The sequence below is a fragment of the Falco peregrinus genome, chromosome 1 (assembly GCF_023634155.1).
Source record: "Falco peregrinus isolate bFalPer1 chromosome 1, bFalPer1.pri, whole genome shotgun sequence".
In the NCBI taxonomy this organism is placed as follows: domain Eukaryota; kingdom Metazoa; phylum Chordata; class Aves; order Falconiformes; family Falconidae; genus Falco; species Falco peregrinus.
The window spans coordinates 50,906,071-50,929,775 of record NC_073721.1 but is presented as its reverse complement, the minus strand read 5'-3'; the positions used below and the strand labels follow the sequence as shown (position 1 = coordinate 50,929,775).

Sequence of the window (23,705 nt, the reverse complement as noted above, 5' to 3'; positions counted from 1 at the left end):
GCTAGCTTTCAATTACTAGGAAAATGGAAGAAGCAGATGTCTTGGGCATCAAATATCCCAGCGTTAAGCGTTTCATTTGTCTCGCTGTTCAGTAGCTGCATGGAAGTGTAGAAATAGTTTGAAATTTTATGCTGGGAAAACCTGACTAGAAGACAAGTCATTTAACTTGTCATTAAACATGATGGAACAGACTGATGTGACCCATGAGACAATTTAAATTATTGGCTTCTAATCAAAAGGTAGAAATGACCTGTCAGACAAATCTGACTGTGATTAATTGTGTCAAAGTTGTGGAAACAATTCTGTTCTCATTGTGGCTCCTTGTTTATTTGTTCTGACAAGTGTCGCTCAAATCTAGATGAAAAAGATTTAAAATAAATTGTTTGAAGAGTTAGTGAATTGATTGCAACCTGCAAGTTGTTTGCAGTGACTGATCCGAGGACCAGGCTGAGTTTTTCTGTACAGGATGGGCCTGCTGTAGCAAGGATGGCCCCATGTTTATGGCCTCCATTCCCCGTGGCTGCGAGCATCTTGGCTTTGGCACAGGTTAGTGCAGATCTGGGGTTATTGCAGCTGACACAAGGTAGCTGAAGACAGAAGTTGTTACGAGAACAGCAGGCTGCTTCAATTGTCCAGCTTTCTCCTTTTAGTTAGTCCCCTGCAGCAGGAGCTGGGGAGGTGGCAGAAAGGCCTCTTTTATCACCATTAAGATTAATCTATATCTGCCTGGCGCTGCCAGAGGGAGCCAAAAAATCGAACTTGTTTGTTCCTTTCCAAACACTATTCTTATGTAAAAGTATATTGCAGATGGTAAAGAATCCTTCCCAGCTCATTCAGGAGGTGCATTTGATCCCGTTGTTGGATAAATCCAAATAATCTTGATTTGTCAGGAGCAGGGAAGTAGCTATGCTATCTTAGTCGGTGATGCAGGGGTGCAGTGCTTCCATTTTCCAGTCCAGAGCTGCTCACTTTTCATCTGTTGTGAAATGATTTCTGCACAGTGTTTGTAAAGTGCTTTGATATCCTCTGTAGATGAAAGGTGTTATATAAATGCAAATTTCATTCCTTTCATTTCAGTTTCATTTAATAAATAAATAAATTGTTCAGGTTTTAGTGGGGAGGGCACTCTGAGACCTAATGCTGCATCTGTATTCTGGATGTACCTGTGGAGAGAGGTTAAGGCCACTGATTGTCTTTCAGAGCCTAACAGAATTAATTTTCACTTGTACAGAAACAGATTTTGCAGGCTGAATAATAATGAAATAAGTGAAGAATCCACTGGCTCTGTTAAATTGGGTATCTCATCCCTATGAGTAAGGAAACAGAGGAAGGATGCATTGCTCAATTAGCATTTTAAATTAATTTTTCAAGGCTATTTACTGAGGAAACTGAAATTTTAATTAGAGTAGCAAATAAAGTAATTCACTCAAAAGCTTTATGAGACTTTTCTGTCATATTGAAAAAAATCCAATGCTTAAAGAAATGTTTTAAAGCAAGAAAATTTACATTTCGAGTAAAGAACAAGTGGTTTCTGCAAAATACTGTGGTTCTTTCAATAAGTGAATAGTATGGAAGTTGCTGTGTAATGAGGGTGGTAGATATTTAATACAAATGTGTCCTAAAAATGCTGTGGTCAGAAATACAGCATATTTATTTGAAAAAGATGTAGCCTAATAATAGAAGAGATTCCTGTGTATATATTCTGTGTGGTATTTAAATGGTATCTACATGGAGTTGCAGATATAATGGGGGTTTTGATTGCTAAATGGGACTGTGTCTAAGAGAACAAGTGTGAAAAAGAAGAGTATCCTTTTTTACACACACACACAAAAATATTTATTATAACATGGATTACAAATGTTTGGGTTTTAACTTAGTAATTTTTTTTTTTTTTTAATCTTTGGATACTGCTAATTCATGGGGCTTTTGGTCTTATTGCTGGTAGCTTCTTGGTTTTTCAAACCCACTTTACCACTACTAGAACCTGCTGCTATCAGTAATTGGCAGTGCTGTTTCAGAGCTCTTCAGACTGCTTAAAAAAAGGTTGATCTTTTTGCTAATAGAAAAAAAAACCTATACAGTTTTCCAATTATGGTGAAACCTTGTGTGAATGGGAGAAGAGGCTGGAATACTTAACACTGTTGAAATAATTGCATTCGTTATTAATAGCTTAAATATATATGCTCAACAAATGATTAATTGAATTGCGAGGTTTTCTGTTAATTGCAGGCTATTAGTACCAGAAAGGAATTAATACTGTATAAACTAATACATATAACTGAATATGCATAAATGAATAATACAGTTATTTCACTTAAATATCTTGCTTTGAATATCCATTTTAAATTTATTGCAGCTTAGACACCAATGTAAATCAGCTTGCTCAGAAAGTGCTTTGCAGTTACAACCTACTATTAATTTACAATGATGTTACTAACTATATGTATTTCCTGAAATGAGTTACTAGCAGAAATGTTTCGTGCTGATGGGAAACTGGGAGCACATGGAGATGCCACGTGGTTGGGGGTGAAGGGCCACCACGGGTATGGGTGCAATCTGGGAGAAGTCTGTGGGTTACCAAGCTGCAGAGAGGGAGTGTAAATATAGGGCATAGGACTTTGCATTAAATGGTGATCTTTTTAAGACTAGGAGTCGATTTAGTAACTGCCAGTAATGACAATTCCTCCATGACTCTAGTGGTTTTTTTTTTTTCCCGTGATGGTTGATTTTCATCCCTGAAACGGGGGAGAAAAAAAACCCAACCCAATGCAAAACACTGTCACACTTTGTTTACTTCCCAGCTGTAACACTTGCTATTGCTGTGCCTTCATGTGCCGGAATTAAGTGCTGCTTAATGAAATTTTATTCCCTGTAATAGTATTTTAAATGACAAATGAGTCATGCCTTAATTGTGGTTGATAACAAGCTTAGAGTTTCTCAGTACAGATCATGTCTCTCAGTTATTTGTTTTTAGTTTTAGAAACCTTTCCTGGTTTGTTAACATCTTGAGCTTTAGAGTCTTGAACTGATCAAAATATTCTTAGTTTTGCAACCAAAATATAGAGCATATTTTCTTTTGACAGTCAGAAGACTGTTCCTGAATGGTTTATGCTTAACATGAGCATTTAGAAAAGTAAGGAATGAATGGGTATTGCCAGATTGCTTCAAAACTTGTCTCTTGTCTCTTTTCCAGTTTCCTTTTGGCAGACGCTTGCCGTGCGATATCTATTGGCATGGGGTATCATTTCATGATAATAATATATTCTCAGGTCAAGTCAACAAGTTTCCAGGTATGTTACTTCTGTTTAGAGTTTAAACAACTGCTTTAAAAACATGATGATTTTAACTGTTTCTGTGTTTTACTGTTTTTTAATGTGAATTATCTGCCTAATCAGCTGCTAGCATTTTTAGCATATTACTGTTTCTGGTAGGTGGCTTCTGCTTAGGGGGTAAGAATATCAGAATGGGTGTCTTGAACAGTATCTGAAATGAAATTTGTTTCGGAGAGAAAGTGGTTTTGGTGAAGAAAATGCTTCGTATGTATGACTTAAGGAAAAATAAAGAGTGTTAGGCTACAATTTAAGTGACGTATGCAATTCTTGTTGGTCATCTAGCACTGATAACAGCGCTGTATCTTTGGATTTGGTTTTGATTCAAAGTGGCAAGAGTCTGTTTTGTTTCGTACTCTGGCCTATCTCAGGGAGAAGCTTGAAGCAGAGTTCCTCAAATGGATTTTTTTAATATTGAAGAGTTCACGTCAGTCCTCATCTTATGATGACTCTTCTACTTTTTTAAGCTCCCTTTTTTCTCATTTAATCCCTGTTGAGATCTCTCTAAATAAGACCTAAGAGCTTAGGTATTGACTTACCAAAGCCCTTTACTTCAGTTTTATTGCTGCTGTTAGTATGCTGTGAGAAGAACCCTCAGATATTGAACTTTATGCTTTGTTTACCCTGACTTTCTCCTGTCTGGAGGAAATTCACGTTCAGGTATTGGATGGTGTAGTTTTCTGGTGGTTTAAATCTGTGCCAGGTGAACATGGTAAGCAAGTGGCCCGCGTGGTAGTCAAAAACAGAGTCCTTCAGAACTAGACCTGGCTTCCAGGAACATCGTGCTAACTTGATGCTGGGTTTTACTATATTTTTTCTTTTCCAAAAGAGATCTGGATGCTTTTCTTAGTCACTTGTGAGAGGATTCAAAGAATCTGAAAGGGTTGGTCTGCAAGAAGACTTAAAACTTTTCCATAAAAATAGCTTTTTAATCTCATTCCCAATGGAAACAAGACTCAGCAATTGTGTGTGTGTTGCCCATTATGTCCTCCTTGTACCTTTGGAATCTTCTGGCCAAAATCAACCACACTCAATAAAGATCTGCAGTCTCAGACTGCTGTGTTCCCGTAGGTTTTGTGGAAACTTGCTGACCTTGTAGGGAAGAAGCCCACAGATGATGTTCTCACTGAGAAAGAAGCTGCAGCATGAACCTTGTAAGCTGTAATATCTGAAAGCGTACAAACAACTCAACAGTAACTCTGACTGCCTCAGCCCTTGCGAAAAACTTCTGCCAGAGCTCACACAGATCTGCGTGTGGCTTGGTCCAGGCATGAGATTCAAAGCTGCAGGAAAGCAGCTAAGTTTGTCTGCTCACAAAATAACTTATTCTTTCTGATGTAGTTACTTAAATGAATGCAAAGTAAACATGAAGTGGTTGATTATATTTAAAGGAAATTTTTATCTGTCCTGGAATGATAGCAGGCTAGGGCAATAATTTTGGATTACGGTAAAGGCAGTAGTCACTATTTGATGAAAGCTTTCCCTCTATTATTCTGAGCTGTATTTTTCCTAATTATTTTTTTAATATGATACAGTAATACATACAATATGAAATAGGGCAGGAGAATGCTACAAATACTTTGTCAGATCTTAAAAATTTTGAAAGGTTTTCAGCTTTATTGAAAGCAAAGTGCCTTACTAGTAGGGTGAGCAATAATATCACAATTTACTTCTAGGATGAACTACAGTGCAGGTTTTTCATGACTTCTAGACACTCTCTATTCTTTTCCTAGGCATGACAGAGATGGTACGAAAAATTACACTGAGTCGGGCAGTGCGAACAATGCAAGATCTGTTTCCTCTTGAATATAATTTCTATCCTCGATCCTGGATTCTGCCAGAAGAATTTCCCCTCTTTGTGGCTGAGGTAGATTACTTTTACTCTCAGAACAGTATAACTTGTTGGATATTGTTGCCATTTGTTAGTTATTTGTTGTTATTTGTTGTTAGTTCTTAGTCTTTCATACCTACCAGATTATTTAAAATCACACTTGGGTGCTTTAGATTACATGTTTTTCAATTTGCCTGAGATCAGACATAGTCTGGATGAACTGCTTTTGTTTGTTATGTTCTAGAGTAAACTTAAAAGCAATAATGCTTCTCTGCAATGCCAGGAGAGATGTCTGAAAATTAAACATGGTAGAATCATAAGCCCTTTCCTTCCATATTCCACTGAGTTTAAAAGGGCTGAGGAGGTTCCAGTACAGTGTGTGCAGCGTGGTACTTCACCATGTTCACTCTCACTGAAGTCTTTTTAGTCCGTTTGGCCTGTTCTATCCAAATCCTTCAAAAGAGCATTTTGGACTGTGCATCATTAGGTATACTCGCATCTCCCTGAATAATTGTTTGTTTGAATCTCTTGTCAGACTGTTGCTTTGTTTAAATATTCAGAATGTAATAAAATGCCATTCTTTTTCAGCTTTATTTTTTTCCAAAAAAGTGATGCTGTGTGTTGGCGTTTGGTTCTGTTATTACAAATATATTTTTTTTTAAATATTGTATGTATTTGTTTTAACCCTGTCTGACTCGCCCAGTGCCTTTTTGTATTCTCCAGTATCCTCTGCTTGGAAAAGTGAGAGAAAAAGGTATGGACTTTAATAGACTTCTATATTGTGTGTCACTTTTTAGATAATTGCCATATCCACAATCCAATTAAATTCATGAACATCTTCTAATATATACTCTTCAAGTGCCCTGGGTCACTGCCATGGCACTGCTAGTTAACAGCAAAAATGAATAAAATCCCAACAGTACTTTAGCCTTATTGCTTTAGATGTAAGACCAATTTGTAAAAGGAGTATAAGTTATCCGATCAATTTAGCAGTGACAGGTAGATAAGTGAAAATAACTTGGAAGTGAACTTTCAAAATGGTGCACTGGGGCCCCAGCAATGACTGTTTTGGGAATTGTGCCTGTCTTGGTTACAAGGCACTGAACTGAGAGCGCGTAGCCGTGTGGTCCGTACAGCAGGTTAAACGCACGGACCCGCACGCTGTCAGCAGGTGGCACTGCAAATAAATACTTTTCTCTGGTTGAGCAGTTACTGGAGTGAAAATGATTCGGTTTTTGTTCCAAGAATAACAGATGTCCGGTAGCATGCTCCTAGGAGTTTCCTTTGCATATGTTCTTCCATCTGTGTTTGAGAAAAGCATAGTTCTTGTTATCAAACATTATATTTTATGTTGTAAGAGTTTATGTTCTACTTAACACAAGTTTGTAATGTAACCCCTCCAAAACAAGAAAAAATACAAAACAAAAAATTCCAAATCCGCTGTGAACTATAAATGGTTCAGAACACTTTCATTTGCAGTTTCATGAGCTCTCAGTAGGGCCTCTCCAGTCTTTCCTGTTATTTGTTTATATATGGTTTTGTTTGCTTTAGAACCAAGGTATCCTAATGCTGCTAAAAATGCCAGTGCTCAGAGACTGAATTTTCAGGTTATTAATAAATGAGTACAATACAGCGTTGGCAGTGCCTGCATGTTAGACATACCTGTATAGGACCGGGCATATACTTGAATATGAGTGCCATCTGTACATTTACCTGAGCAAAAGATGACCATCGTTTTAACCATCTCTCTCTGGCACTTCTGGAATTAAAGCTGTATTGTCATGGGCTGCAGCTACTAAGCACGTAGCTCTAGATCTGTCATGCTGAAACTCATGTTGCTGCACCTCTACTGGTACTAGTATTCAAGTCCTTTAGGGCACAGTTAACTACCACAAGTCAGATTCTGTGTCTGTGTAGGTATAGGTTAGACATGAGAAGATGGTGCTGTTTGTAGTGTAAGATTTTGTCACACAGAGCTGGACTAAGAAGTGAACACCTAAGAGGTTTTATTTGTGATAGAAATGACTACTGAAAGAAGAAACTCCTTGAGAATTTAAATCTCATGGCTACCTGCTGAAGCACTGTAACGTTTCAAAACACTTTTCTCAAGTATCCTTATTTTGCCTCACTTCTGTAGACATGATCAAGAACTTTTGTCATACCTTTGTATCAATAACTACATCAAATGCTGTCAGCTTTTCCCAGTTTCCCCTATACCTAAATCCAGGTAGAAGACACTACAGCTAATCCAATGTTAATCTTCTGTCCTTTAAAAGCCAGTAATTGATGAGAAAGCTGCACTCTTGAATTTGTTGTGGATGAGCTTCATATTGGGAAATACCAACAAAATGGTAGTTCCCTTAGTGTCATTTGTATTGAAATGAAACAGTGATAGGTATTTCTAACAAAGGCTTAAAAGTTCATTTTACTAAGTAAATAATACTTAACTATTTTCAGTATTCACCTTTGGGGTTTTTTTTATCTCCTAAACCATTTTGTATTAACATGTCACTGTAACAGATGATAAATTGCAGACAAGCAAATTTCTCAGGTGCTACAGTAATCACCCCTTCACTAACAGAGAAGAATCTGTTGGAATCTATGTGCTAAGAATTTATTTCTAATAGAAAATTCCAATTTCTGAAAAGTAACTAGCTTGGGATTCAAACCAGGACCTTGATTGTTCTCATACTGCCTTCTTTGTGTCATCTGTGAGGATGATGAATAGGCCTAGTATGATTAATTTTTAATAAGAATCTAATTTGGACAGTCTAATTTTCAGCGCAGCATTTTTTTTGTGGTTTAATCAGGTTTTTAGCTTTTGGATACCTCTTAGGCATAGACATGAATGTTCTAGTCTTTGTGCTGTCAAATCTTATAGCCCATAAAATGTAACACTCAATTCATTCAGCCTGTGCTCCCTCATGAAGGGCAAACCTGTAAATGGATCAGATTTTCCTACCCTTAGACGTCGTACTCTCCTCTTGCTGTTGACTGTAAACAGTTAACATGTTTTTAAAGATAACTTCTTTCTGTCAAGCGAAGTACACAGAAATATCTCATTTTGTGTGAACTAATTTTCCTACATGACTGAATTGTCTGAGTCTGGACAAGCCTCCTCATAATGAGAATGTGAAAGAATATAGTTGAGGGGATTGTGGAGAATTTGAAGACTGCTGTCAGGAATTTCCTTGAAGATCAAGAAACCATCTGTTTTCTTCAAGACAGTCAATCTGCTGCAAAACAAACTGGCTCAGGATTACTATTCCCCCGTTCCCCACCCTCCTGTCTTCATCTGTCATGTGTAAGTTTTGATGGACTAGAAGGCCTGAATAATATCCAGGCCTTCTAGTCCATCAAAAAAAGGACTAGAAAATGATGGAGAATATAACTTCCTTTGCAGCTAAATGGAAGGAGTTAACTATGAGATCTATGAGACCAATGATTGTTAAAATGCAGTACTTCAAAAGCAGGTTGCTGTTGCTTCTTTAACAATAGTCCTTGGAAGGCGTTATCTTTTTTGAAAAAGTGCTGCTGTAGCAGAGCAGAAGGAGCCCGAGGCATGAACGACAGAAATGGGAATGGGAGGCAGGTGATGCCCTGGCTGGTGTCATAGAGGGTCTTTGTTACTTTCTGCACTAGTAGACCATGATGGGCACTTCGTATGCACAACTAGAGTCATAGCAGGATATGTTTGGTCATGGAGGTTTGATAACTAAGTGCCTTTCTGGGATGCTGACTTTAGCAATGGTGAACCAGAGAAGCTCCTTTAGTATGCAGAGTAATGTCATGTCAGGGGAAGATTATTCTTTAGCGATAAAAAGACTAGGGCATAAATCCTGATTTTCCTTCTTTGCATATGTAGGCCTGCTGATCTACTTGGACCTATTTATGCATGTGCTGTTTATGTAAGCCTGATCTCTGTTGTGGCATTTTATCCCTCAAGGTGACCTCTTTGTAAGAAGGATCTTTCATTGAGTTAGTATGACATTTGTCTGTGAGAGAAATCCTGGTCTCAATAATTACTCTTGAATTTCTGCTGTAGTTAGAAGGAAGGCTTTTAGCGGTGTGGTTCTCAATGAGCTACATAACTGGATGGGATGGAGCCAGAAGTCCTTCAGGCCTTGGGAACATCGCCGCTAGCAGAGCTGTGCCTTACATGCGGGTCAGCAGCCTGATGTAGGCACAGGGGTGCTCTCTAGAAGTCACGATGATCTGACCGGTGCTCAGCCTGCTCCAGTGTGCTCATTTTTTCTCTTTCATTCTGCAGTGCCAGGGGTGATGGTGGCAATTGATTGGTTTTTCTTTGTTAGCTTGTGTCCTGAGGCTTCTTAAAGTCAATCTCTGGTTGTTGCTGGTGAGCCGCAGGGCTGCGTAAAACCAGATCACAGACTTCGTTTAGCATGTGTCTGGCTGAATGGAGAGAATAGCAGCTGCAGGTCTGGTGCGGTACAACGTGTATGCAAGAAAAGTATGATCTGTACTGTGACATCCCTCTGTTTTGACAAGAGATTTTAAGTGCTTTACTCTTCTGAATCCCCTCAGTAGCTGATAAAGGTGTTAGCCTACATTCTGTGTTTTCTTTAGCTGCATTCTCTGTTAGGAGTCCCTGTGCCAGTGCCGTTAGGAATTTCATGAGCTACAGTCATGGTTATATTCTTTCCTTTCTACATGTTGTAAAACATGCCATATTTTATGAATTTTAAAAAATTATTCTAAGATAACTCTAAATCCTTCCTGACTTTCTTTCTTAATTTCACTACTTATAATTGGGGCAGCCAAATCTCTGCAGTTCTTATTTTTGCTATATAAGTAGTAAATAAACTAAAATTTATTTAGGCAGGAGGAGATATGCATGTACATGAAAGATATTCAGCAGATGTGTCAGGCCCTTATGGTGACCTAGTTACTGTCTTCCTGGTTTTTTTGTGTCCTCAAATAAAATGCATTGAAGCTTGCAAACTTAAGGTTTGCTTCTTGGGAATGTGAGTTTTGTAGACAATTTAGATTGTGTAATTGCTCTTTTATCTGATGTAAAAAGATTCCTTAATATATTTGGTTTGGGTGGTGGGGGTTTTTTTTGAGAGAGTTTTGAGTGATTATATGCAGTTTACAAAAGTGCACATTTGAATCCAGTGATTAGTTCTTGGTGCCATGTTTAATTCTGACTCACTGTATCCAGTTGGGAATGACATTAGTCTCCAAACATTCCCTGCTAAATGAATGTGTCAGTTTAACATGTTCAAAGGCCAAAACAACCTTATTACGATAATCATGTTTTGGACTACCAACTATTAACAGGCTGTTACAGGTGTGTTTGTTTAATTTTCTCACAGATAAAATAACTGATTCTTTTGGAAAGAAAAATGGGCATTTCTTTTTTTTTTTTTTTTTATAATTCTTTATGTACCTCCTATTAGTTTGTTAAAACCAAAATCTCCAAAGATGTTTATCGTTGCTTCCAAGAAGCTAGTTTCTATAAAAGGCTGTTGTCTCTTACAGTGCCAAGCCCTGTTTATGCTCCAGAAATCAAGCTGCTGATGTTGGTGTGTAGAAACAATGGTGGGATTGAGCAAAAAGTTCAGATTCAATTGCCTTTTGAATTTGAGACATTTGGATCTAGATCAGAGTTTTAGAACTTTCTTCCTTTTTATTCTTCTCACTTTCTGAGTGAGGATGCAGACACCTCTCTCTAGTATTATAATTCCCTATAATTTACTTTTGTGTTTCATCTTACTAAGGCCACATCTAGGATTCTGTAGGACAGCTACATACTTCCCCATCACTGTTACAATTTCTGTTTGTGGTAAACCACTTCCCTTGCATGCCCCAAGAATTAAGGGCACGATGTGGAAAAAAACCTCAAGGTATGGCTATAATGGCTTATAATGTACTCGGGGATATCTACAAAGCAGTGAGAGAACTGGATACACAAGTATCGAGGCTCATGCTGCTGTAAACAATGCAGAAATAGGTCATACAGTCCTCCAGTGACAGTCTTACAAAGTATTAAATTTGCTGTAACAAACAGAGATCTTTCGTGGCAAGGCACTATAAACAATGGATAGAAACTGATACTGAAAGGTACTGGTTTGCTAATTGTTCCTCTTTCCCCTGCCCCTCTCTTGCTCTTTCTGTGTCTTGATGATCTTTATACATATCCTCACAGTGTATTAGGTGTGAAAATGTTTTACCTGCTAGTTCCTTTCTAGTGGGGGCCATCTCCCACCATCCCGTGCATAGTAAGTTCAATTGTCAGTATGTGTCTTTGGAAAAAACGTTTTCCAGAATTATTCTATTGATCTAATTTGTTAGCAGTAAAGAGTATTTGATACAACTTTTTAAGAAATCTGCAAACATTTCTCTGTAAAAGAGGTGAAATGTATCTTGTCTAGTGGCTTTTCTAAGCGTTTTGCATATTAAAATGCATTATGCTGTGTAGATGCTGGTGCTGGCTGTTCGTGAGCTCGTACGCTAGAGTGCACCGTATTTCATGCTGAACCAGCACAGCAGTGGTGAACATCTGAACACATGCACTGTCTTGAGGAAATGACAGGCCAGGTGTGGAGTGCTTTGTAGATTCATCCAAAAGTTTAGATTTGGTACTAGACACCTCATGTTCTCTGCCGATTTTCTTGCCTTTCTTGATTTTACACTAGGTACATCTAAAGAAAGTATTTGAATTGTCATGAACAGATCTTCCTTAAACAAATCAAAGCCACTGAGAAGAGTTACTGAAATCGTGATCAAATTTTCTTTCTTGTATTGGATAGAGAAGTTGTAATTGCATGTCAGGCTTGAAGGGAATTCTGGTATAATTTAGAAAACCCTTCATTTTGGAAAACTGGTAGGTAACAACTTCAGCATAAACACTGTGCTTTGCTTAGTAAATTAGTGGTATTTGCTTAATATCTATACATGTTCTAAGTTTTTGTACATTTGGTTCAACATTCCCTAGTTTTACTAACACTGGGTATCTGATTGTGAAAAATACTCAGTGGTGGAAAAAGGTATTATCAGTGCCAGATTTTTACTTTATCTTTTCTTCTTCCCATACTGTTCTGTCTGCATTCATATCTCAATAAATAAGGTGCCTTTCCTTGGGTTAATGATTATCTTTGTCATTTTAGTCATTCAAAATGCAGCATGAAAGTTTAACTTTGCGGTTTCATATATATTGTTGACTAATGAAATGGAGCTCATGAGATATACAGCATTTCATTTTGTAAATTGGTACATAACATTGAAAAGAAGAACTTGAAATTGTTTATACAATGGTTTGTTAAATAAAATGACCTTTTGCCTGCACTAGTAATTCCCTACTCATGCTTTTTTGTTGTCTTTGTGCTTTTCGGCACTGTTTATCTTTTACCTTTTTTGCACAGTGTTTACTACTATAGTGATCATGTTATTTTTATGTATTTTTGTTAATGAATGCAGTTCGTTGATTTTCACAGTATCAGCTAGTCTTCTCCCCTCCATTTAGTGTCTTTCAGTGTAGTTCTTTTCCTTCTAGGTCCGTATGATGAAAGACAGCGATCCATCCTGGAAGCCCACTTTTATTGTAAAACCTGATGGAGGGTGCCAGGGGGATGGTATCTACCTCATTAAAGACCCAAGTGACATCAGACTGACGGGAAGCATCCAGAGCCGGCCAGCTGTGGTCCAGGAATATATTTGCAAACCACTGCTTGTTGACAAACTGAAATTTGATATTCGACTTTATGTCTTACTGAAATCTTTAGAACCCTTAGAGATTTATATAGCCAAAGATGGACTTTCTAGATTTTGTACAGAGCCCTATCAAGAACCCAGTCTAAAAAATTTGCACCAGGTTTTCATGCACTTAACCAATTATTCACTAAATATCCATAGTGGTAATTTCATCCATTCTGATAATGTGAACACTGGCAGCAAGAGGACTTTTTCAAGCATTCTGTGCAGACTGTCTTCCAGAGGAGCTGATGTCAAAAAGCTGTGGTCAGATATAATATCACTGGTGATTAAAACCATTATTGCACTGACACCAGAACTGAAGGTTTACTATCAGTCTGACATACCAGCAGGAAAGCCTGGGCCAACTTGCTTCCAGGTAGGCTGGAATTTCTGCCAGAAATGCAGTTATTTCTATGCGTGGGTTAATTTTCTGAGTGTTCAATTAATTTTCTAAAAGCTTTCTCTAGTTATGTTGCTGAACACTGGTTGGGTATAGTGCACAGACTGAATAGCATTGTGTGAGATAAGGGCTTAGGTTCTCCTCACGCAAGTTTTGCCCTACAAATCTCAGTCTCCTGACCTAACAGCCATAAGCATATACGGGGAATTTTCAATGGGTATCAGTCATTAGTAGCAGTATTCGTTCCATCTTCTGGGTGTTGTAACTATGAAGCTTTGCAGCTTCCTAATGCAGCTATGATGATGGCAGTTTTAAGAGCCACTTGTCATAGGTGCTAAGATTCCACGTTGACAGATGCAGCATTTAGAGATAGGGATGGTGTGAAATTAGCCATCAGTATTGAAGACAAACAGTTTCAGTAATTACTCAACAATATAGCGTGTTGCTCAGTTATTTCTCTTTTGTCCCTCAAATGTTTCTTCCTCCTGAATGTTGATGTATGGATGACCATTGCGTTCTCTAGGACACAGAGTAGAACTGCAGTAACACATTGCTTGTTTTGCACAGATTTTAGGGTTTGACATTCTCCTAATGAAAAACTTGAAGCCCATGTTACTAGAAGTAAATGCAAACCCCAGCATGAGAATAGAACATGAGCAGGAGGTAAGACCTCTCAACACGATAGTGATACTGGAATAAAATTGTTTAGGTTTCGTTTTCTGGTCCTTTTCCTTGTTTGAAAGATGAATGCTGTCTGATAATATGAAACCTCCATGGTTCTCTGTAATTTTCTGCTTTGAAATCGTTGCTAATCTTATAAAGTGGAAATATGATTTATTGGAATTGTGAAAGCTCTCCATCATCTTTGTCATAAATACATTTATTCATCATCCCCTGCAGTTGAGTTAATTGTGTTTGGGGGTTTGCTAATATTTTTTTTTTCATGTTTGTATATATAATATAAAGATAACATTGGCAACAATCTTTTTTTTTTTTTTTTAATATTTCAATTTACTAGAGAAACTTGCCAAAAATCGCTGTAATACCTCAACATTTTCAGTTTTGTATTTGTGTATCCTTTAGGAAGTATTTTGTAATCTATCATCGTGTATCTAAAACACGTATGACATGGATGAAGTTTGTGCAAATGTGGAATAAATAATCCTTAGTTCTATACTGAGTAATTGTATCCCTTTGTAATTTAAAGCTTTCTCCTGGAGTATTTGAAAATGTCCCAAGCCCTGTTGATGAAGAAGTGAAAGTGGCTGTTATCAGAGACACTCTTCGTCTAGTGGACCCTCAGAAAAAAAAGAGAAAAGATACCCAGTAAGTGTGTTCACTGTCTGTTTTTTGCATCAGTGCCTTGCAAAGTGTAAAGTATTTTTTTCCTGTTACGTTGGTTTATCCAGGACAATGAGTTCCCAACTGTCTGTGTAACTCCTTTTGCATCTACAAGTGTTAACTGTTTCAGAAAAGCTTTTAGGATATTTATTGGTGGCATGGCACAAAAAGAGTACCTGGATTTGTAAATCTGCCAGAGGAAGGTCAGGGAAAAAAACCCCATTTTATTGTACGTTCTGTTTAGTAGCAGCAAGTCCCCCAAGTGTGGTATTCTCACAGCTCGGCACTGAGAGTTTCACATGCTGCTTTCCTACAGGGTTGGTGGAAGTGTGGAGGGAGCCATGCAAGTGCTCTAGCTCAAGGAATTGAAGGAGTCCACAAACTGACAGTAAATTAGGCTTTTTCAGTTCCCCTGGAACATCCTACCTTTGATTCAGAACTGGTACAAACAATTTAGTAGCCCAGATTTATTTATTTGTACTTTTACTTGAGGACTTTTTTATTTTTAATTCAGAACAGTCATGAGATGTAATTTGTGTGTTAATCTGCTTGAAAGACACAAATTACTCTGCATGAATTGCCCCATTGGAGCTGAAAAGTATGAATACTGTATTTAGAAATTGCTTCCTTGATCTGTGATAATAAACATAGTTAAATCTATGAAATCTAGAAATGAGAGGAACTGCCTGAAGCAGCTTGCACAGAAATGCTTGTTGCAGGCAGGCTGAGAGAAATAGTATCTTCTTTTTTGATGAAAGACCTTGTTTTAAGCAGTTCCTTGGAGACATGAAAGGGAGATTTTTTTTTTTTTATTTATTTATTTTCCCTGTCCCTAGAAAGTCTTGCTCATAGGCTTGCCTCCATACTAGAATATCTATCTTGTTCTTCTCTTGGCACTTAGTGGCAACCTTAAATACGTTATTCATGTTCTATAATGATCTCAAGTACAGATCTGCTGTCCGTTTGTAGACAGTCCCATGAACAAGACATGACTGATAATATTTACAAGTTCCGTATTATTCAATATTATTATAAGATCAGACTTTTTTCAGAGGCAGTGGCACACATAAAGGTTGCTGTGGCCAGTATACAGAACATTTTTCAAAGCAATCTATACTGCGTGTTGCCTGTACTTAACCTTCACCCTTAAGATTACTTCAGTGCATGGAGCTGAAAAAAGATAATTTTTTAACCTGTAATTATGTAACTAGTCATGTCTTTTTTTTTTTTTTCTGTGTGCTGAAGTTATGTCAGGCATTCATTAACTACATATTAGATATGGAAAAAAGGCAAATGGTGATTACACATAAATTCTTGGAGAATGCCAGTATGTGGAATGCTCATTCAACTGAGGATTCTTCTCTGGTACATTTTGAGTACTAAATAATTTATAACAGGATTAGTTGGTGGTGAGATAAACTATTGGCTCTTTACAGCAGGAATTCTTGCTGTGATGCAGCTTTTTTTCCAGGATAATCTGGTTAACAGAGCATCTTTCTGATGAGTATCTACATTTCTTCACCATAAGTCAATCCTGTTTCTTGCTGCAAAGAGCACTATTCTGATAACTTTTTGTGTGGATATACGGGAACTCTTGTGTGACAAGTGCCTGCCTGTTCAGCTGAGATTAACCCCTTCTACTTCCAGGTACTTTTTATTGAACTGGGGATGTTGCATGGAACTTCTTGAGGGAGACATGATATTACTGTCAGCTTCAAGTAAAGGACCTCATTGTGATCACCTATGGAGATTTACACCAAAGCAAAAGCATTTGAGGGAGGAACTGAGCACCAGTTGCTTTTGCCACCCCTTTCCCTAGCAAAGGTTTTGCAATGCTTTCACCTTGTGTCCTGGCTCTCGCTCATTTCAGTGCGTTTCAACCAGTTCTAACATGTGCTCCTGTGTTCCTTCTCCAAACACTCCTACCAGTAACCACAGAGAAATGGCATCATTCCTGTTTGCAGGACAAAGATTATCACTAAATAATTGACTGGAGATAGAAAACTGACAGTTTACCTATCCATTGTTACACTTTTGCTAGTCTAATTGTGCTTGGCGGCAGGGCAAGCAAAATTTGGCCTATTAATGTAAAAAAACCCGAAACAACTGGAAGAGTTCCTATTCTGACAGCTAACCAGCAGCAAACATTGCAGACTCTAGTTTTGATGTTAATGAAGTAATGGACACAAAGTTTTGATGATATATATAACGCTGAGTTTGAACACACAGGGGGAATGCTGAGAAGTCTGAGCAGCATCTCGGGTAAATATTCTGCTATGGAGATGGATTTGATTTCCCTCTATCTCCCAGATTAAAATAAATGAAGCATATAAACAAAAGTGAGTTTTAGAAGTCATCCTGAAGTACTTCATTATCAGGAAAGATAAATAGTTCAGAGATTTTTTTTTTTAGTTTATTTTTTTCTCATCTTTATGGAGTTTTGATTTTTTTTCTCCTTCATGTGACATAATGCTGAAATAAAAGTTGAATAAGATCAGTTTATTGTGCCATACATATCTCTTAATTTTTCCAAGACAATTCCAGTCCTTACATGCACCGATCACTAGTAATTATCTTGCCACTGCCAATAAGTAGTCATTGAAACTCTGCAGTGACACAAGTCCAAGTGAACGTACTTAAATATACTTAATGGCTGTTGTTCCACAGTATAATGATCTTTTCTTGGTTTTCAGAATTTGTCCTGGCCATTTACATACTGAGGTGTGTAGTTAATAATTTGTGCACATAACATGTTTAAACAGAAACTTCAAATTCATGCAAAGGTTTATTTTTTTTAATAGAGGAAATACCTTGTTTTGTAGAGATGAGGGAAGCCTGTGTTATTCTGTGGTGCAAAAAACATAGGGAATTAAAACAGAATAAAAAGTGACACAGCCACATATGAGGCTTTTGGGAAGGATGAGCAGGGTGGGTACTGCACAGCACCGGCTTTGCCCCGCTGGACAAATCCTGTATACCTCGGATGTACACAGAAGACCTATTCTGGATGTCAGGATCCTGATAGCGGTAGGTATCCCTATAAAGGTTAACGTCCTGCTTTGCTGCATTAATTTAATTGTTGCTTCCAAATCCTCTGCCTTAGTGCAATTGTAGCCAAAGTCAGATGACAGCAGTTTCCAAATAACTATTAATAGAGAGATTTAGAGCCCTGTACTGCTTTGCAGGCTGGAGATGTATGTCAATGGGTCAGAGCCTCCCAAGAGGAGAATCTGAAAGTGACTCTGCTGGTTACTTTGTTAGACTGTTTTCAAGCCATTCTGTAACCCAGAGGGTGAGTGGTGTCTGGCTTTGCCTGATCAAGTACAGTCTCGGTAGCCCTTTCTGAAATTAAAGGCGGCAGCTAATCAAGTAAATGTTGTGTGTTTTTGTTTACTTTTTTTTTTTAAAATCAGCTAAAGTGCACTGTTATAAAAAGAGGGTTTCTGATTTATGTAGAACCTTTTTTGCCCTGGCTTTGGTTCCTAGACTAGTCCTATTTTCTGTAGGCATCCTTAATTTGGAACTCATTTCGCATATCATTGAGAAATTAAAACATTTAATGAAATAAAATGTAAGTTACTAACTCTTTGCTTCTGTTTGTGTGGCAGTACTGTTTCGTGGATTTTAAGGCTTCAGTAGATCATTGCAATTATCCAGGCATGATGACATGCTGGAACAAACACAATTATTCGTGGCTGAATTGTTTTCCTGGAAAGATGGGATTTTAAACTCCTCTGTCAATCTGTTAAATATTATCAAAGTTTACTTTCTTCTAGCGTTACTACAGAGTGAATTCAGGGGGGTAGTGATGGCCAGTAATCTTAATCTCTGTTCTGAACATCTGTTACTGCTAATTCTGGAATTATTGTGGTGGTTTTTCCATCTAACATTCTTTCAGCCACGGTAGCTCTTTTGACTTGAATTTGTGATCTAGTGAAGACCTTCACTACCAATTTAACCAGCTGGTCACTGTGTCATCAGGAGGTAGCGTTCCTCCTTGAGTGAGAAATATAATGTTAAAAAAGAAAAAGAGGGGGAATGGATGTAGTTTCTTTTTAAGATATTCAAAGCATTGTGTATAATAGGGGTGGTGCGTGTCCCTTCATAGGATGACGGTGTGCATTTTTATCCAAGCCTGTAATTGCCAAATTTTCTAACCATGTTGCCTACACCTGACTTGAAGAGCGATGTACTTGTCACGTAGTAGTAATATAGGATAAGGGGCTGAACTGTGCTTAATAATGTTTCTACAAAGAAACTTGTATAAAGCTTGTATAGTGTTAAATTTGCTCTGGATTTACTTCTTGCGGCAGAGGGTACTGTTCACAGCCTGCTGAAGGTGGGACAAGACTTCAGCTAAAGGAAATTTGTACTATTAAGTGAATGGTCTAATAACACCGAACAGCATTTAAAGTAAATCAACGTTACTTGTGTAAACAGCAGTGTTTAATTAAGATAATCACTGATGCAAATCATTGTTGATGTTATGCCTCCAACAGATGATGTGTTTTACAAGGCTTCACAAACTTTTTTTTTTGCCTAGTTTTGAATCCTTATAGTAGGAAAAGGTTTTAGTTTCAGTGTTTGTTTAGTTATTAGCAATTTATTCTTCTTAAAATTGCATTAGATTTGAGGAGCAAAAGAGTCTCAGTCTTGTGTGCAAATACTATATTATTCACTGGATCTATAATCTATAACTAGATGTTAGATTTAAACTATTTGACTGGTGGTGTAATTGCAAGCTGTGAGTATCGTTTGGAGTGGGTCTGTTCTAAATGTCATGGGAAGATCATTTATATCATCTCATCAATGCTAATGGCCTGCTTTCCTGTCCTGTCAAAAATATGTGTTCTAGTTTACTAATGCTTATTATTGCTGGATTAATTAGCAACTTCTTTATATTTTTGTTGCTGTTTTTTATTCTTTATCCCAGTATGTCCTCTTGCATTTACATGCCTAGTTTCTTACATACTTCAAGACAGAAAATCAGCATTTTGTTCTTTTGACAAAGAAAGCATAGTAGTGTGACATGCTTGTCATTAGAAATATGAGTTGCTCATGGAATAAAATCTGCTTTTGACTTGCTGAAGATGGTGAAGGTGCAGCCTCCTAAGTAATGTAATTACTTTTATTCAGCACTGAAATAGCCATTGACAGAAGAAAGAATTGAAATGCTTTGGAAATGAAATGTAATTTAATCTGTGGCTGTTACAAAACCAATCAATTCATTGTGCCCACAAAAATGAGTGCTTTTGTTTTATTACCTCGTATGGTATTGCTGTTGCATTCCTGGTTTTCCTTTTCTTGGGTGATACTCTCTGTACATGCCACTTCTTTGTGTTAGAAATTGAAAAATAGTGTTTGTCTATTTGAGTTCAGTCTTGAAACTTAGTTGTGATGTTCTGAGTATTTTTTTGTTCTTTCTAAAATATGTCAGGTACAGATCTCTGGATTCTCTAGCAAATGTCTCATTGCTCTAGCAAATGTCAAATATGATTAACTAATTTTCTGAGCAGGAAGAACCCCAATGTGGTATCTCTCAAATTTTTGCAAGATCAGCATGCAAACACTGGCTAATGTCACTCTCTTCAGAGAGCACCCTGTAAATATTAATGTATGTCAGTTTGACTTTTTATCTCTAAGTGTTATGTAGTTAGCAAGAAATTCTGCACAGAACAAGATAGGTAACTTTTTCTACTGTGCGAATTACACATCTTTCTCACTTTAAGATTTCTTTCTCTGATGCAGGGTAAAATTAATAGTTTCTAAGTGGAGAATGTGATCTGTATTAAATGAAAATGTGAATTAATTTCTGGATATTCTACTTATGTATTTTCTGCCTTAAATGTAACTTACGTTGAAGTGGCAACTTCTTCAGGAGATGTCTCCTGCTGTGCTAGCAACCCATGTGTCTAACTGTGCCTACTAACCTGCAAGAGGAATGTGGGTCTTTACTTAAACAGGCTTTTCAGTAATGCTTCTCTTTTGTACGTTTCAAAGACATTTTCCAAATCGTAATGCTATTTTGAATTTCTTGATATTGAGGAGCAATTTTGTACTTCCTTAAAGAAGGAAAACCAAGTCAGGGAATCAGCTGTGGAGCTGTATTCCATTTATTTTCCAGGTATTTCTTATTCATTTTGGTAACCTCCCCTGATGGTTGTCATGTTTAATGGACATATGAAAATATACTGTGCAAAGATGTCGAGAGTATGATTATCCTAGATTTTGATGATGATAAAGTCATACTTGCCATTGATTACTGTGTTTATCTCGCTGTATTTATGCTAAGCTTATGATTGTGTGATGGAGTGGTTTAAGAGGGTCAGAAACTCAGTGTGCAAACATATGGAAATACTGAATGGGAGAATACTGGCATTGCAGCTATCCCTGATCAGGAAATAATGACTGTTCCTTGGTCTTGTTCTATCTTAGTTTCTGCTTCTGTGAGTAAGTGTGTTATGTTCCACAAGAATTAATAACTCAGGGTTGTCAGCGCCTTTTGTGTAATATATGGTGAGTTTAGCACTTATAAAAATAAGCACCTAATACACCTAGCTATGGTAGTATCACTATTCTGGTTTCCGTTTGCTAATTGACTTGATGAGCTGACTGCTAGAGCTTTAGGCTGATTCCTGTATCCCTTTGTGATCACTTGGAAGTCTGGTCAGGTTTTCAGCTATTCAAATGCTTCTCAGGCACCACCTCTTCATTCCAAGCCTTATTTCTGCCCGAGAGTGTATGAACTCATATGTGTGGCTTTCTTGAGATTGATCTTTCTACTGTGATTCACTTTGGAGGCTGACACAATTTTTTTCTCCATCAGTCAAAATGACCCAACATTCATATTGAGGATCATTCTGCCAAAGCCCTTTGAAAGTACATTGAATTAGACCCTTTCTCTTTCCTAGAGGGCTTTTTGGTTTATTCCTTCATCAGGCAATCTGCCAGCTTCAGTATCAATTCTTGTCTGTTACGTTAGCCCATGCGGCTTTTGATGAGTTAGACATGTGAGGGAGACTTTAAATGTGATGTTTGTCAATGTTACTTCAGTTTAGATTACTGAAACATTAACTTTGTTTTTCTGTAGTTGGAGAGTATTTATTTCTACTGCTATTTCTCACTCTGCTCAAGAAGAACTAGCCTCAACTACTCTGGGTTTTGTAAAGCAAATGTTACAGGTGCCTTGGTCTTTGCTCTCTGTTCTTGCTTTTCCAATTGTTTAGCTGCTTCATCCTTAAGAGCTTTTAACCTTTCTCCTGTCGATTATGGCAGATTGTGTTGGAAATTCTGCAGACTACAATGTGAGACATCCCCCCACAAAGGGAAGGGAAGGAGCTGGTAATGTTTGATTCACAGAATAGTTCTCCATTGGTTTTAAGAGCCACTTAGAGGAAAGTGCCACAAGAGTGTTTACTACAACAGAAAATACAATACTGAGTGCAGAACAGGGGCAAATAATTTGAATGTGCTGTGGCAGCAGTCCTCACATAGAAGAGAAAATAAAATCTGCTGATAGAAATAAGGTCAGATCTTTTAGTTTGTAAGTGGCTCTATTTCACATGTAATCTGAAATGTTTTAATTGACTAAAAATGTGTAAATGCATGAGCAATAATAACTTTTCTTCAAAAATGGCTAAACCCATATCCCTAGCATAGATACAGTAGGAATTCAGTAATTCACATAGATGTTTTTCTCTATCAAACCATTAGAGGAAAAGTTAAGTCTTGTGGAAATAACTCTGGCATAGGGCATAAAAGATGCAGTTTCCATTTCCAATTCAGCCAGTTTACTCAGTGACCTTTAGACAAACCATTTTCCTTCTGCTACCATTTTCATTGTGTGAAAAGAGGATGGTGCCTTGCTTCTCCCATGCATTGCCAGTCTTTCTGAATTAATAATGTTCAGGATATGACCTATTATTATGCTTTGTAGTATACGAGGCCAGTTTATGTATTGTTACGTAACAATATTACAGAAGAGCTTCGGTTTTCTTCTCTGGAAGACTCTAGGTCTGATTCTATACTTTTCAGTAAATACCCCTGGTGGTTACTAAGGTTTCCAAAGCATTCTTCACCTCTTGCCAGCCTGATTGTCATTAGTGATCTCTTCATCTTTTACTTTCACCCATACAGACTGCATAGAGTGCATTTTCTATGCAGTATCATAACTTGGTGCATGGTGTGCTATTTGAATATTCAGGATATTAGGATTTTGAAAAGAGGTTTTCTCAATGTCATTCTTTCATGATGTTATTTTCATCTTCTCATTTTTACAGTCCTTTGTAATAAAATGGAGAATTTCTAGAATATCATTGGAATGCACACAAACCAGCACTAAACCCCATGCTTGACAACAGATTAATTTATGATTGTTCCCATTTTAACCTTCACCACTGAAGAAACTGCTGTTAGTCTAGGTTTGCAGGTTGGTCTGCCTTTGCTCATATATTGTAATCTAAGCACTAACGTCTTGAATGTAAAGACTGTATTTTAACTTCCACATAAAGAGTGAATTCGGTCTTAGTTTGAATGTCTTGAAATGACCCCATATTGAGGGACAGCTGGAAGTGCTTAGAATGTACTAAGCAAACAAGATGATGACAGGCCCAGTTCCTTTAAAAATTTTAAGGGACAAGAACTGATATGGGTTGCATAATTTTGAAAGGCTTCATTTTCAGCACTGTGAAATTAATTGGTCCAAAACCATAGCATGCTTTTGCAGTAATTGGTGTGCTGCAGTGCCCCTAGCTCCAGTGTGAAGTCTGGTTTTATGTTATCAAATGGCGAATGGAGACGGGTTTGTCCAATTAGACTTGAATCAGAGTGGTATGAGATGCAGCTAATCTAATTACATTTTTATTGACATCGCTTTTCTTTCTTTTTGCTCTCTAAAATTTCTAGTGAGCAGCAGAGGAAGGACTGGAAATCAGCTGAGGAATGTGACCTGTCAAGAGTGTTTCCATAAAATCTGAACTTTCCAAACATTCTAATATATCATAATGAGCTATAGCAATTACATCTTACTCACACAGTATTACATTTTAAGTTGATCATTAAGAAGCCTTTGCGCTTTTTTTTTTCCTTA

The 23,705-nt window shown here is 37.4% G+C and overlaps 1 protein-coding gene across 1 annotated transcript in view; it reads left to right on the top strand.

Moving 5' to 3' along the window:
* Positions 1-23,705, top strand: part of TTLL11 (tubulin tyrosine ligase like 11) — a 50,326-nt gene that overhangs the window by 4,094 nt on the left and 22,527 nt on the right. The window contains exons 2-6 of the mRNA XM_055814113.1: positions 3,194-3,290; positions 5,063-5,196; positions 12,677-13,252; positions 13,844-13,939; positions 14,484-14,602. Of these exons, the coding sequence (XP_055670088.1) occupies positions 3,194-3,290; positions 5,063-5,196; positions 12,677-13,252; positions 13,844-13,939; positions 14,484-14,602 (1,022 nt within the window). The remainder of the gene's footprint in view (positions 1-3,193; positions 3,291-5,062; positions 5,197-12,676; positions 13,253-13,843; positions 13,940-14,483; positions 14,603-23,705) is intronic.